This window comes from Pholcus phalangioides, unplaced genomic scaffold (assembly GCF_987345545.1).
Source record: "Pholcus phalangioides strain wild (caught in Gottingen) unplaced genomic scaffold, Ppha-v1.0 ptg000019l_1, whole genome shotgun sequence".
NCBI lineage: Eukaryota > Metazoa > Arthropoda > Arachnida > Araneae > Pholcidae > Pholcus > Pholcus phalangioides.
The window spans coordinates 6,710,243-6,724,879 of NW_028301612.1; the positions used below are offsets into that span (position 1 = coordinate 6,710,243).

At 34.3% G+C, this 14,637-nt stretch overlaps 1 protein-coding gene across 1 annotated transcript in view; it reads left to right on the forward strand.

Annotated features, from left to right (window-relative positions):
• The window catches only part of Atg2 (Autophagy-related 2), a 78,107-nt gene that overhangs the window by 31,998 nt on the left and 31,472 nt on the right, over window positions 1–14,637 (forward strand). The window contains exons 18-30 of the mRNA XM_089248260.1: window positions 580–811; window positions 1,669–1,811; window positions 1,930–2,099; window positions 2,256–2,425; window positions 3,138–3,288; window positions 4,252–4,451; window positions 6,079–6,266; window positions 7,406–7,498; window positions 9,083–9,153; window positions 9,354–9,421; window positions 11,074–11,208; window positions 11,552–11,675; window positions 13,032–13,117. Coding sequence (XP_089104386.1) covers window positions 580–811; window positions 1,669–1,811; window positions 1,930–2,099; window positions 2,256–2,425; window positions 3,138–3,288; window positions 4,252–4,451; window positions 6,079–6,266; window positions 7,406–7,498; window positions 9,083–9,153; window positions 9,354–9,421; window positions 11,074–11,208; window positions 11,552–11,675; window positions 13,032–13,117 — 1,831 coding nt within the window. The remainder of the gene's footprint in view (window positions 1–579; window positions 812–1,668; window positions 1,812–1,929; window positions 2,100–2,255; window positions 2,426–3,137; window positions 3,289–4,251; window positions 4,452–6,078; window positions 6,267–7,405; window positions 7,499–9,082; window positions 9,154–9,353; window positions 9,422–11,073; window positions 11,209–11,551; window positions 11,676–13,031; window positions 13,118–14,637) is intronic.

The following is a 14,637-nucleotide window of genomic DNA, read 5'->3' on the forward strand; positions in this document are numbered from 1 at the left end:
AATTGACAAAAAAATTGTTCAAAGTATCAGTGCCCATCCATGTCGAAATGAGCTACCAAAACATATGTAACACATTGCGATTGTCAAACAAATATCAGGTTGAGTGCTGAAACAGACAAAATGCCTAATTGAATTGGCCTATTTCTTAACATGGTTAAATTTAAATTAATTTTTTTCACCATGAATTCTTAACAAACTGCTGTCATTGCTGACTATATTTCATTTATTAGCAGGTGAAGCTAATGGCTTAGGTGTCCCTAAGAATTTTGTGGATTTTTTGGTTGTCATTTTATTTATTTTTATTTATTTTCTTTTTTTTTTTCATTTTTGATCCAATTTCATGAGAGAGAGAAAAAATTGCCCTTATGTAAATAATATGTACACAGTTGAAAGAAACAATATTTATGGTAGAGGACACCATTTAATTATTTCTCAATAATTCAATGAAATTTTTGGCTATCTACTTTCATATTCATCATATAGCTTCATTTTAGATTTAAAAGGATGGATGACGAAATTTTTTTTTTTGCTTTTCATGATTTTTTTTTTTTAATTCTATTTATGTATCTTATTTTTTAGGCTTGTGTTGCATATAATACCAAAAAAACCAGATGACCTTTTGGAGTATGAATTGATGACTGACAAAGAAGACCTGTGTCCAGTTAGCTTTACAGACACATTATTGTCAAATATGGATAAAGAGCCTTCACCTTTCTGCTCCAATGCTGTGTTTTATGGTTCAGACTTCAATGTCAATGAAAGCCAAGATAAAAATAAGAACAACCAACGAATTTCTTCAGAAGATGATGAAGTAACTATGATACCATTTTTTTCTCTTATTCAATGGCTTTACTAATAACTCACCCAACTGAAACCTGCGGTAACAAATTTTACAGGAATGAATATTCAGTTCACTGTTCAATATGATAGTAAAAGTAGGACCATTGCACAAACAAATTCGGTCATATGTAATCCAGAGGACATTACAAGCAGCATTTGCTATGGATGGTGTTCAACTGAATTTCACAACCCTTGATCAAATTACACAAGTCATCATGTTTGCATTGATAATTTTATTATTATATCACATATATGTAGCTCTTTGATGTTTTAGATGTTTATTTGTTCCTTATGGGTTTTTATTTGTTATTTTTCTATTTGAAAATTATCCAATGAGTGTGAGATAAAATTTAGTATCAAATTTATTCATTGATATTCTTTATAGCATTGGTGTACAATTTTTGTCTGTCTGCGAGCCAGATATGAAAGATTGCTACCATCATGGGCCACAAACTGGTGTACTTATTGTGTTGTGTGGATTGAAACTTATTTTAGGAATACCTTCCATGTGCCAGATAGAAACCCTTCACAGACTTCATTTGGCCCATGGTCTGGAAGTTGTACACCCTGCATCAGGATTAAAATCTGCAGGAATATGTTAATCCTAATCACTGAGATAGTTTTGTGCTCTGTCAAATGAGGCGTTTAGTCATTAGCAGGTTTGTTTAGTTTTAATTTCAAGCAAAGAACTTAATGAAATAATTAGGGAATTCCAAGAATAATGCATAGTTGATAACATTCTTGTTTTGATTATGATGACAAAAAACAACCAAAAAAAACACTTTTTAATAGTAGATTATGTTGTTCATCAATGTTTTCTCATTCCAGTTAATAAAGCCAGCAGACAAAGATAAAATTCTCAACTTTATCGATCAGACAATAGACAGAAGCTTGTTTGTACTGGACTTCTTTCTTCCAGCTGTAAATGCATCCTTCCCAGACAAACAATTTTTTGAACTTCTATATAACAGGTGAGTTGTTTTTGTACGTTGCAAAATCCTATAGAATATCATTATAAAATTATAAACAAATAAATAAATATATATATATATATATGGTTTGATTTCCAAAGTTTTTCCCTCTCTTTAGGTTGTGTGATGATCTTATTCTTTGGGAGAATGCACCTGTGAGCATTTCATATAGTCATGATTCTGGTGGCTTTAACACTCATGCTCCGGCATTTGATCTCAATCCGCAAGCGTTAAAAGACAGTAACGTTTTTAAAATGTTTTATAACTGCACATCAAGTAACTTGACTGGTGAGTATTAGCCAAGTTTGGTCATTTTTTCAGTAGTATCAATTTTTTTTCTTGGTAAAAATATGTATTTGCTGTTGATGTTTTAAAAATTTTCATAGTAGGTGTTGCCAAATATTTTTCATGAGTGGTATTTTATAATTGTTATTTTTCTCATAGATTCTAATTCTGAATCGGACGAGGAAGAGGGCATATATTACTCTGTGAGTGAGCATTACATGAAGCACAAACAAAGACTTAAAAAAATTGCTAGAAGCCTTGACTACACTAAAATTTCTGTGAACATGAACATTCAGAAAGGAGCAGTTGCGATTTGTAACTCGTTATTGGTAAGTGTTGATCTCTGGTTTTTATTTCTTCATATTCATACTGCAAAACAGCGATTCCTAAACCGTTAATGTTAATAACCCTTAGAAATAGCACTAGTATTCTAAATATCTTATGGCACCTTAAAATGCCACTATACACTGGTTGGGAGTCACTATACACTGGTCACAAAATGTGAGAAAACTCATTCAGTGTTTCTACTGAAAGAAATAGTTTTTTTCCTCATAAGAGATACAAATAAGGTAGTCTTACATTGTTCAGACATGCATAACAGTGATGTTCTTAGTCATTGTAAAAAGTATGCTATGAAACTCATTCAATATTGAGTAATACGTATATGTTTTGTTCATGCTTAAGGCTGTTAATTTCATTTTTAATCAAGATTAATGAAATTTTTTTTTATTATTATTCATTGGTTTATTCATCATAGAGTTAGTTTCCCAGCATGAAAGTTAAAAAAAATCATAAAGTTCAGGAAAAAACTGTTGGTAAGATATTATAATATGGCACGTTCTCACATAGCACCATCAGGTCACAGGAGCTATTGATGCAGAAAGCATTATTATGCAATTAAAGTGTACTTTGTATCTTTTCTATTACACATTTACAAAGCTATAACAATTGTGCAAATAAATCACTCTGATTGCCTGAAATAAATATCTTCTTTTCAGTGTTTTTCATCTTGTTCTTTGTATTTATTTTATTTCATTGTAGGACAATGCTGGTAATGTTGTACCTGGATATTGTAGTAAGATGCAACTTGTAGTTGAGGAATGTAAATTTTTCTTGGCTTCCTCCTTCAAAGGTGACCCATATGAGTCTTATTTGTGTCTACTTGCAAACAAAGGCACTTTATACCACAAAGGTGATTTTTTTTATCATGTATATATGTCTAAAACCAAAGACAGACAACATTTACATACCCCTCTCCCAAAAGTAATTAAAAATTAGATATCTCAGTGTAAAAATAAAGCTCTTTGGTTCTTGTTACACTGATATAATTAATCACATATCCACAATTTACTTCAACTCACAAAATGCTACTTTTTGAAGATTGAGAACTGAACATTTTTCCTGGGAGTGATTTTCTTTATCCACTCACTCAACCCAACAGTTTTCCCATCTTTTCTAATATTCTGGTTGCTTATACTTGTACATTATGTACACTCGCTTCCAAAAGTTAAACATGTGACGGCTTATATAACATAATTATAACACTTTAAACGTGTCCTTCTGGATTGGACGATTAATCACAAATGCGTGGTACACGGGCACATAGTCCCTTCATGTGGAGCTTTCAGCGCACAGTACTGGCAAATATTGTCTTACCAAGTAATTCTGCAATAATGGATGTAACAATGGGGAAAGTTGCTCGTGGATTCCACTTGGGAACTATAGCAATATACCGATCATCATATGGAGATGGTACTAGACCCATGTCTCCGGTCAGCTGTTTGACTTGCTTGGGAATTGTTTTAGTAATCGGGGTATATATTGCTATAGTAGCTAAGCTGAATCAACGAGCGACCTCCACAACTGTTACTTCCAAGATTGCAATATCACTTGGTAAGACACTATCTGCTGGTACTGAGTGCTGATGGTTCCACGTGAAGGGACTGTATGCATGAGTAGCACGTATTTGTGTTCCATTAACCATGCAATCTAGAGGGGCAAAATTAAAGTGGTGTCGTAATGTTATGTAAGCAGTCACTTGCTTAACTTTTGGAAGCAAGTGTAGTTTACTGTACCCATGATTATACTGTGTATTGAATTCACCTGTGATACTGTGTTGAGGTTTTTTCTGATTGTTACTCTTTTCTTTTTTTAGGTTCAGCACTTTTTCCCATAGAAAGACAAGTTGTCCAGCCTTTTTCACAATCAAATTTGAAAAATCAAGACCCCATAATATATAGGTCAGAAGTTGGTATTCCTTCAAGCAATGGTGTTGTGACTGGCTGTGGAGGAGATAGTACTGATGTGTTGTCGATAGCTGTGCATACAATGAGAGATATCAAGCAACAGATAAAGGTACAATGAAATACATCTATTTTCATAAAAGTTTCAGGACAGAAAAAAAACAATTTATTCAATTTACCAATAAATGATTCTAGATCTTGTCAAAGTAGGCAAGCTTGACTCACGACCTCACTCTTCATTCAGTACTTCTTTGCTTTATTTCAGGGTGATAATGGTATAGTCAATATTGTCAATTTTCATCTTCAACAGTAATATGTGACACAAATGTGGGATCAGTTCTAGCCCTTTTCCTGAACTAGTTAAGAACTCTCATGTGTGACTTCCTACTAAAGGCACCCACAAGCCAAACAGCTTCAATTGCTATGCTCAGCAATGCCACTTAATGAGTTTATACTTTACTAGCTAGCTATAATACCCGGCGCTGCCCGGGTTTTCTTCAATGAGGCTTTTTTGGATCACGTGATATCTCCCTCTCTTTTTCTTGAGGGACATACAAACCGTGTCCAACTTAACCAATATGGCGACCTGCGCGATTCATGAAATAAACAAATATAGATTTACACAGAAACGTAGAAATGAATATATATTTTTCTTTTTTAAGGGGCGCTAGGTATTTCGATCTCCCGCCCCCGAACTTCAAGTTATCCATCTGTCTGTTCCAGCTTCCAAAAATCCTTAGTTAAAGCTGTGGAATTTTTTCGATTCACTTTTCACGGGCTCATAACTAATTTTAAAATAAACTAACCCACATGAATTTATGCAAATAAATATCAAAAGAGACAATATGGAGACATTAATTTTCATACTTGAGAAGATATAAATGAAATCAATGATATTGCTCGAATATCTAACTCAAAAGTATAGGTTTGGCTAATTACTTCATATTTAATCTCCTGGGCTTCGTATATCTCTAAGCGAACTGAGTATTTCAAAAATCGAGAATTCAATACAATTTTTAAAATTATTGATGGGGCGGAAAATCCCACTAATTTCTGCATTTCTACAGTAAAATCGACAATTTTAGCACTGATTTCTATGGGGATCACCCTTTTCCTGACTCTCAAAGCGATGCTGATGATGATTATGACGTCTATTCAAAAAGCCTCATTACTGAGAGTATATTGAAATTGCGGCAAACCATTATAAAGGCATAAACTATTATACATATACTAACAGGAGTAAAGAAGTGACAAACCGTTGTAAAGGCATACACACGTCTGAAATGCATTGCTAGGGAACCATGGTAACCAAAGTAAACGTTCGGAAAGTGATTGTTGAGGCCCAAAAACCATTGTTGCCCGACAGTTTTTTGCCCGTTTGGGGCATTTGCCCTGGGCTGACGAAATTTTAAAGTAGCCTATCGTTTAAGTCGGGTCCCATTTGGTATATATGCAAAATTTGGCGACCTCGAAAATAAGACAGAAAATCAATTTTATATATATAGATATGGAAGCACTTTAAAGGTCATGTCTTTTCAGAACCCATATTATGTGACTAATAACATGTATTTCTTGTTTTTGAATATCATAGGTAAAATATTAAGAGAGAAATCGTTCCTTTCTGGTTCTTTCATGGCAAATTGATGCTATGGATATGGTGCAGTAATTTTAATTTATTTATTGAACTTATATGATTTATTTTTTCTCAATTATTTTATTTTTTTTCTTCCCCTCATTAGACATACAAAATAGCAATAGGGATTTCTGGTACCACATTAAGGCATCACATGTGTCCAGCATCTCAGCTCTGGCTCAACCAATTGATTGATTTCATAGCTGTTACAGATTATCCTATAAGTGGCTATGTTGCACCAGCTGTTGTAGTTGAATTGCATTTACATCTTGGGAATTGTGCCATTGATTACAGGTACTGAATATCAATTGCTACATTTAAAGAGAAGGGGGAAGGGGTATCCTCTGTACAAAATCTATTTTTTTGTAAGCAAAATTTTGCAAAAATATAAGTTTGAAGCATTCTATTTATCAGTGTCATGTATTGTCCTGCATCAGTTTTTCCATATAAATTGTCAGTTTTATCCTATTTGACAAACTCAAATGCTTTTATGAGGAACAAGGGTGCTCTTAACCTCTTGTGCTCCATGGATCCTTTGCACCAAATGTTCAGGGACTCTTTTACAAAACACAGTAAAACCCCTCTTAATGGATCCCTCAGATGCGGTCACATCTCTTTTACAGTCAAATAATAATTTCCTATTGTATAATAAAAGTATGATTAATGGTCACCCGTCTTTTAAGGGTGAATTTTTTTTTGTCCTGCCAGGGTTCATAAAAGAGAGGTTTCACTATAGTATTCAGTATATAAGAATTAAAGAACAATGAATTGTTTTTTCATTTAAGCTCACTGATTTCCCCCCCCCCCCCACGAAATCTCTCGAAAAACCTCTGGCTAAGGATCAGGGTCTTTTTGACAAAGTACCTCAAATGGAATTATTCTGTTATTTAATTGGGGTTATAGTTCCATTAAGCTATCTTAATGAAGTAATTCAATAACAAATCAATTGGAATCACCCTCTATATAGATGTTGGACTGAAAAATTACAACGTTTTTACTCAACCATTAGAAAAAAAATGAGGCAACTGCAACAAATTTTGGACAAAGTTTATTAGTTTAATCTGTATCACAAAACTTAAAAATGATAATTGCTTAACATTTTCTGTGTGTAATTCCTTGTTACACAATATTTTAAATGAAAATTGTATTTTCTGGCTTATGAAAACCTTATCAGCTACTCAGAGCGACAAATACCAAAGGACAAAAGAATGTAATGGTATAGTAATACATAAGAAAAATAATAAAATATATGATCAAATGGCTCCCCCTCCCCTCCCATCTGCATACACCTGCAATCATTAGATTATATGACAATACTTATGGGGAAAAAACAAAGATCAGTTTTGTATATCGTCTTTAGACATGTTATCGCTCGATAAGTCAATATGTGTGACTGTTTCTCTTTTTAATTATTTTTCTTCCATTTTTTTTAGGCCATTGTATTTACCTTTGAGAACTGTTCTGACTTTTGAAAACTTCAGTTTATCAACAAATATAACAGCATCCACAAAAACGTCTTTGCTAAGGTATGATGTATGATATTACTTTTGGCTTAGAAATCAAACAATATTTTGACATATTGATATTACCATAGAGAAAAACTGATTGCGGTGGAGAAATTTGAATTCTTTGCCTGATACTAACACAATAAAAAAATATAAAAAAAAAGGAAAAAAATCACAAAATCTAGCTTATTTCGATACACATTATGGGTGCTGTCTTTAGAAGATATAGACCTATATTTTATAGCATAACCATTATCAAGCCAATCAAGAATTAAGATTCCTTGCTATTTGCCTTTATTGTTGGTGCTTTTTTATTATAATGTTACCATGGGAGTTTTTTTTAACAATCACTGTGATTGAGAAAAAGTAGGGAAAAGAAAAAACCTTTTTCATTTACTGCTGCACCTCCCTTTTTTGTAAAAAAAAAATTCTAAGATTGTTTTAATGTGTGTAGTACAGTAGAACCTTGATAACTCTACACCCCAAAGGAAAGCGTGACATAAGCATGTCAAGTTAGTGATGTTTCTCATAAAAAAAATTGAATACGTTGATTCCATCATCAATTATGCGTAAACTAACAAAATTAACAAAAAAAGTGTTATCTGTAATTTTTTATGGAACGTTTTTGAATTATTTGGAATCGGATTGAAAGAAAATGTGAAAATATTTGTTATTTGTGAATGAGCAAAGCAGTTGTCGGAATAGGAAAACTTTCCTATTCTGTCTTAAAAATTTTGATCAAGCTTACTCAATGATCTCACTCAAAAATTTCAGGTATCATCCATACTATCTATGACTTTCATAGTCGAGGTTGAGTTTTAAGCAGGGCCTTTATTTCAACTTTTTCTGGGGGGGGGGGGCAAAGCACATGTACTCAATGCATGTATATATATTTCATTTTTAGCGTATTTTCAAAAGCCAGGGGGCAACGCTCCCCCCCCCCCTAAATGACGGGCCTGGTTTTAAGGTGGAAAGTGACCCCACTTTTAAATGTTGATGGCCAACAGACAAGAAGAAATCATAAAATAAAGAATTGAAAATACAAAATTGAAATATAAAAAAGCAATGTTATAAAATTTTCTGAATACAAATACAAGGCTGCAGCAGATAAAATGCCCAGTGATGTGGCTGAGAACTAGCTAATGCATGGACAATATAAAAGAAATTAGTTGTGATTACACGGAAATCTGCCAACTTAAGCAGGATTAAGCCAATTTATGTCAAGTTGGAGAGGTTTATCCCCATTGAATTTAGTATTGTGCCGGCCATTAGAATAGCCCAAGTGGCATGCTGGTGAGATGCTCGACTACCACCATGTAGGTTGCCATCAGGTCCCAGGTTCAAACCGGAGGAAGAATATAGCTAACAAGAAATTTTCCGTAATGAGCTTGAGGCGACTACTGATAGATGATGCCTTCATTTCCAACCTGACTTGTTAATGGCAGTAAATTGCATTATATGGATATGGCTGGAGGTGGTGTGTGGTAAAGTAGCCATTAGAATAATAACTGCTGAGTCATCACAGTTCTACTGTAATTAATGTTGCGGTTTCTTGTCTGTCTGTTATTTTTTAAATAAAAAATGTTCCTATCATATTTTTTCCAGGATAATATCAGAGGAGCTTTGCTTGTTCATATCGAGCAATGTGAATGCAAAGAATGTTGACCTCAAAAAAGGTATTTTTTGTATATGAAAATACAGTGACAATTTTATCAGGGCAATATAGCATTTCTATGAATATCCACTTTACTACATTTAATTTATGTTTCAGATACCCAAAATATTTCAAACATTCAACCTTGAAAGTGTTAAATTTCTCATAATATTTATGAGCCTCATTATATACATGCAAGTTATCACTTTTTTTTCCTTACAGATTATGTTTGTGTGTTGGATACTGGCCTTGTAGATTTATCAGTTCGTCTAACAAATTCTGAAGGCAAAGTTAGTGTATTCATATATATTTTTTATGCTACAAGTGTTTTCTAAATTTCCATCGTAAGTAGTTTGTTATCACTGTTTGATGCATTTATAATTCATTTGAGAATCCATATAATGTTATGTGAGAGATAATTTTTTAATTCATTAATTTGTATAATTCATTTTTGCAAAATAAATCATGTACATCTAATAATGACTCATACACCCACCTGACTAGCTTCCCATGTGTGTGTCATGCCCATTGTGATTCGAAGCCCAATGCTGCAAATCCTGATGGTACATAACTGTCTAGGGGAGATGGTCACAAGACCCTAAATCAATAGTCAGCAGAAAACAAATTTGACATAGGGTGTCTATATGTGTATTTCTTTTATCACTCACAGTGCCATCTTAACACATGGGCCCAAAAATTATAACTGGTTGAAATTCTTTGGAATTTACTGGGTATGGCCTCAGAAAAATCAGTTGGCCCTGGGGCCCACGATGGTCTTGAGACGACCTTGATCATACCACCAGATACTGATTCTAGTTTAGTTACTTGAGCAAACTCAATCGATTAGCAACAGATGTGAATATTATAGGCGATTTTTGGGGAGACGATTGATCATTCGCCCAAGTAAAAGACCCTCATATCCTCTGTCTTAAACTTCTTCAGATCAAGTTACAGCCAGACACCTTATAGAATTATCCTGGCTGATTTGCTCTTGAGGAGTGCTGACTTCTCTGGGAGAGGGGCTATAATTATGTATATAATAATGTCATTTTCATATGTACATTTTTTTGCATTTCCTTGATTAGGAAGAAAAAAAATTGTAATTTAACACTTTATTCAAAATTTCTTTGATTTACCTAAAAATTAATGAAGATTTGTGATTGACTCACACACGGGTGTGTGTAATTTCAAGTATTCAAATATGTCTCTCAGAATGAGTACAGAATAAACTTTATACCACCCTTCTCCACATAAAATTTTACTTTCATTTGTAATGTCTATTTTCTCACATTCTGTAAACTAATATTTGCAAGTTGCAAGTAAATAACGATAAATGCTTATACGATCAATTCCAAACTATTTTGAAATAACCTATTTAAAAGCATTACAATAAGTAAGTGGTTTATTAGGTTTTTGCGGCCCTTATCTAATAAATAAGAGTCTCTCAAGCTAGTAATAGTTATAAGGCTGGCAATGATGGTTTTAATTCTGTTTGTTTCAAAGAATTTCATCTTGTAATGCCTGATGATACCAGCCACTGGTTTTGGCGGAATACATAGTACACTATATGTATATACCATAGCTTTCCAACCTTTTTTTTCTCATCACCTCCTTCAGAAATTATTTTCTCCCATTGTCCCCCAACACAATCTAACCCATAGGATCCTATGTTATACCCGTAGCTTCTACCCCTCCCCGCCCTCATTGGGAATCACTGGTCTATACTCATACTCACAGTGGCTCCTCAGCTGGAGAGACTTATCTATGCTTATTACTATAATAATATTTGTAACTGTTTTTAATTTTTAAGATTTCCTGTTTTAAATTATTTTTTAATGGCCATTTCAGAATCAAGAACTGTTCTCTAAAATTATATTTTTAAAAATTTATTCCTTTATACAGGAATGTATGCTTCATTCTATAATTTTATTTAATTTTTCAGTCCGATCCAAAATTTGAAATTTGTGCCTCTAATAACATGATTCATATCCGTACCTGTGCTGATTCCTGCCGAGCTCTGCAGCAACTGGTTGTGTATTTTGCGAGTTATGGTGATCTTACGGACGCAATTCCAAATGTAAGTTTTAGTGTGTTTCTTGCACTTAGGAGCAGGATCACTATTAGAAAAAAAAATTGCTCTGTCACCTTGAGCAAGCATTTGTTTTGGCATTCCTACCCCATTAGTTAGACCTAAGAGACACCTGACCCGCCTGCTCTTTCTTAATTGCAGCCCTGCTTGGGAGGAATTTGATGTTTCAGTATCATCAAAATTTATACAGCTATCTGCAAACTATAAAATATAATAAATCTAAATCTATATATAGCCTGATGGTTCAAGATTTATTATGAAACAACAAAGTATGAAATTGTGTCAGTTATAATTATTGATAGATACTTTAGGTCCAATCTTCATTTTCCAGGTAACTAATGTCACTGAGGAAACAAACAGAAAACCCAAACCAGTATCATCACCACCTGCTACAGAAAATGTACATAATTTGATGGTCGAAGCCATGAAAGAATATTCTTCTCCCAAACACTCTGGTAGTGTATTTACACTTATTTTAATCTCAAATGCTCAAGAAATCATGTTAATTATATATTTTTATCTATAAAGGAAAAAAACCGTTCTGTACATTAATCATAATATTTAATACACTGAAGAGCCAAAAAAACTGGTAAACCTGACTAATATTGTGTAGGGCCCCCCGCGAGCACGCAGAAGTGCCGCAACACGACGTGGCATGGACTCGACTAATGTCTGAAGTACTGCTGGAGGTAATTGACACCATGAATCCTGCAGGGCTGTCCATAAATCCGTAGGAGTAAGAGGGGGTGGAGATCTCTTCTGAACAGCACGTTGCAAGGCATCCCAGATATGTTCAATAATGTTCATGTCTGGGGATTTTGGTGGCCAGCGGAAGTGTCTAAAGTCAGAAGAGTGTTCCTGGAGCCACTTTGTAGCAATTCTGGACATGTAGGATGTTGCATTGTCCTGCTGAAATTGTCCAAGTCCGTTGAAATGCACAATGGACATGAATGGGTGCAGGTGATCAGACAGGATGCTTATGTACCTGTAACCTGTCAAAGTCGTATCTAGACATATCAGGGGTCCCATATCACGCCAACTGTACATGCCCCATACCATCACAGAGCCTCCACCAGCTTGAACAGTCCCCTGTTGACATGTAGGGTCCATGGATTCATAAGGTTGTCTCCATTCCCGTACACGTCCATCAGCTCGAAGCAATTGGAACCGAGACTCGTCAGACCAGGCAACGTGTTTCCAGTCCTCAACAGTCCAATGTCGGTGTTGTCGGGCCCAGGCGAGACGTAAAGCTTTGTGTTGTGCAGTTTACACGAGTGGGCCTGCGGCTCCGAAAGCCCATATCGATGATGTTTTCTTGAATGGTTCGCACGCTGACACTTGTTGATGGCCCAGCATTAAAATCTGCAGCAATTTGCGGAAGGGATGCACGTCTGTCACGTTTAATGATTCTCGTCAGTCGTCGTTGGTCCCGTTCTTGCATGATCTTTTTCCGGCCGCAGCGATGTCGTAGATTCAATTTTTTACCGGATTTCCGATATTCACGGTACACTCGTGAAAATCCAAATTTCATCGCTACCTCGGAGATGCTATGTCCCATCTCTCGTGCGCCGACTGTAACACCACGTTCAAACTCACTTAAATCTCGATAACCTGCCATTGTAGCAGCAGTAACCGATCCAACAACTATGCCAGACACTTGTTGTGTTATATAGGCGTTGCCGACCGCAGCACCGTACTCTGATTGGTTCCATATCTTTTTATTTGCATACACATGCCTGCACCAGTTTTTTTGGCTCTTCAGTTTATTAGCATACATATATATTAGTGGGGTTTTTTTTATTTTAATCAAGGCAATGGAACTCATTCTCCTGATTCAGACTTGAGCACTGACGAGGAGTTTTGCATTCTGGAAAATGATCCTGGTGTTGGTGTCATTGTAAGTATCAAGCACTTTATTTATGAAGTTTCTTTAACAGTCAAGAATGCATTCCTTTCTATTTATTCGATAATTTATTTAAAAAACTTCTTAATCATCTGACTTCAATTCATATATTTGTGATCATTATTGATTCAAAGATAATCTCATCTATTTAATTAGAAAATTTCTATTCTTTCTTCCTTCAGTATGTCGATCGCAAAACATTAATGGTAAAATTCCCTCTTCTACAAATTTGGTTGTATTGGATATATTTTAATTCTTTTATGGTAAAAACAAAAGTGGAGACCATAGCAATTTTTTGCTTGAGATCATATTATTAAAACATGATAACTATGGAACAGTTTCTCCCTCTACCCCCCCCCCCCTCAACTTCCCAAATTGAGTATCACTTTTTAGTTCCAGACTTTGTGAAATTCTAGCAAATATTATAGTTGATTTTTATATATCAAATACAAATAAAACGCCACAGCATTCAAATTGCCCATAGCAAATATGGATGTCATATATTCCAAAAATGCAGCAACCCAATTAAAAACACAATCACAAAAATTATAAACAATATATACTCATGGTAAAATATTATGTAATGCCCATAAAGAATATTATGGTTGTGTTATTCTAAGTATGGATAGCTTCTCGATTAACTCCAACATGTTTATCGTATTATATATTGTCTCCCCCACCCTCATACTTGAAGCACGAATATGCAATGTCCTTGAAAAAAAATAATAAGAGAAAGAACGTTTGAATATTTACTCTACATTATAGGAAGTTATTTTCCTAAAATGTTTTGTAACGTGTTTCCATAGGGATACACATTTGCGTTTAGAGCAACAACTTTCATACAAAATAAGGTATCCAACCAACTGATTGAAAAAAAAAAAGTGAAAATTCACACATTCATTCTTCTAGCATGAGGGAGACACACACAATAGATGTATATATATATATTAAATAATGATGTAACCACTTAATTAGAAAGTGTTTTGATATTAAATACAGTAAACTCTCCACTATCCGGATCCACACTATCTGACCGAGTTGAATAATAATAATTCTCCATGATAAAATGAGGCAATTTAGTCTGCCAGGGCATTCCAAGTTTTGCAAGATTGCACAAGTTTTATCAATTTGTGCAATCATTTATCAATGAAGGGTAAAATAATTTGAGTAGTTTTGTAAGAATTAAATCTGCATTAGTATTTTGTTTATTTTAAAAGTTACGTATTCATATAATGTACTGTTTACATGATTTTATATTCCCTGCAATTAAGCTAGACATTATCACAAATTTATCTTAAAATGTGCACAATATTTTTATTCTTAGCACTTCCTTTATCCTGTAATAAATTTTTTAAACATACAATACCATAGGCGTGATGCCAGGAGAAGGGGGGAGGAGCGAGATTATGGTGTATTTTTGGTGTAAAAATTGAAACACTGGGAGACAATTGTTTTAAAAAAAACATACCCCCCCCCCCTCCAACTACAAGAATGTCCGGCTTATGCAATTGTAC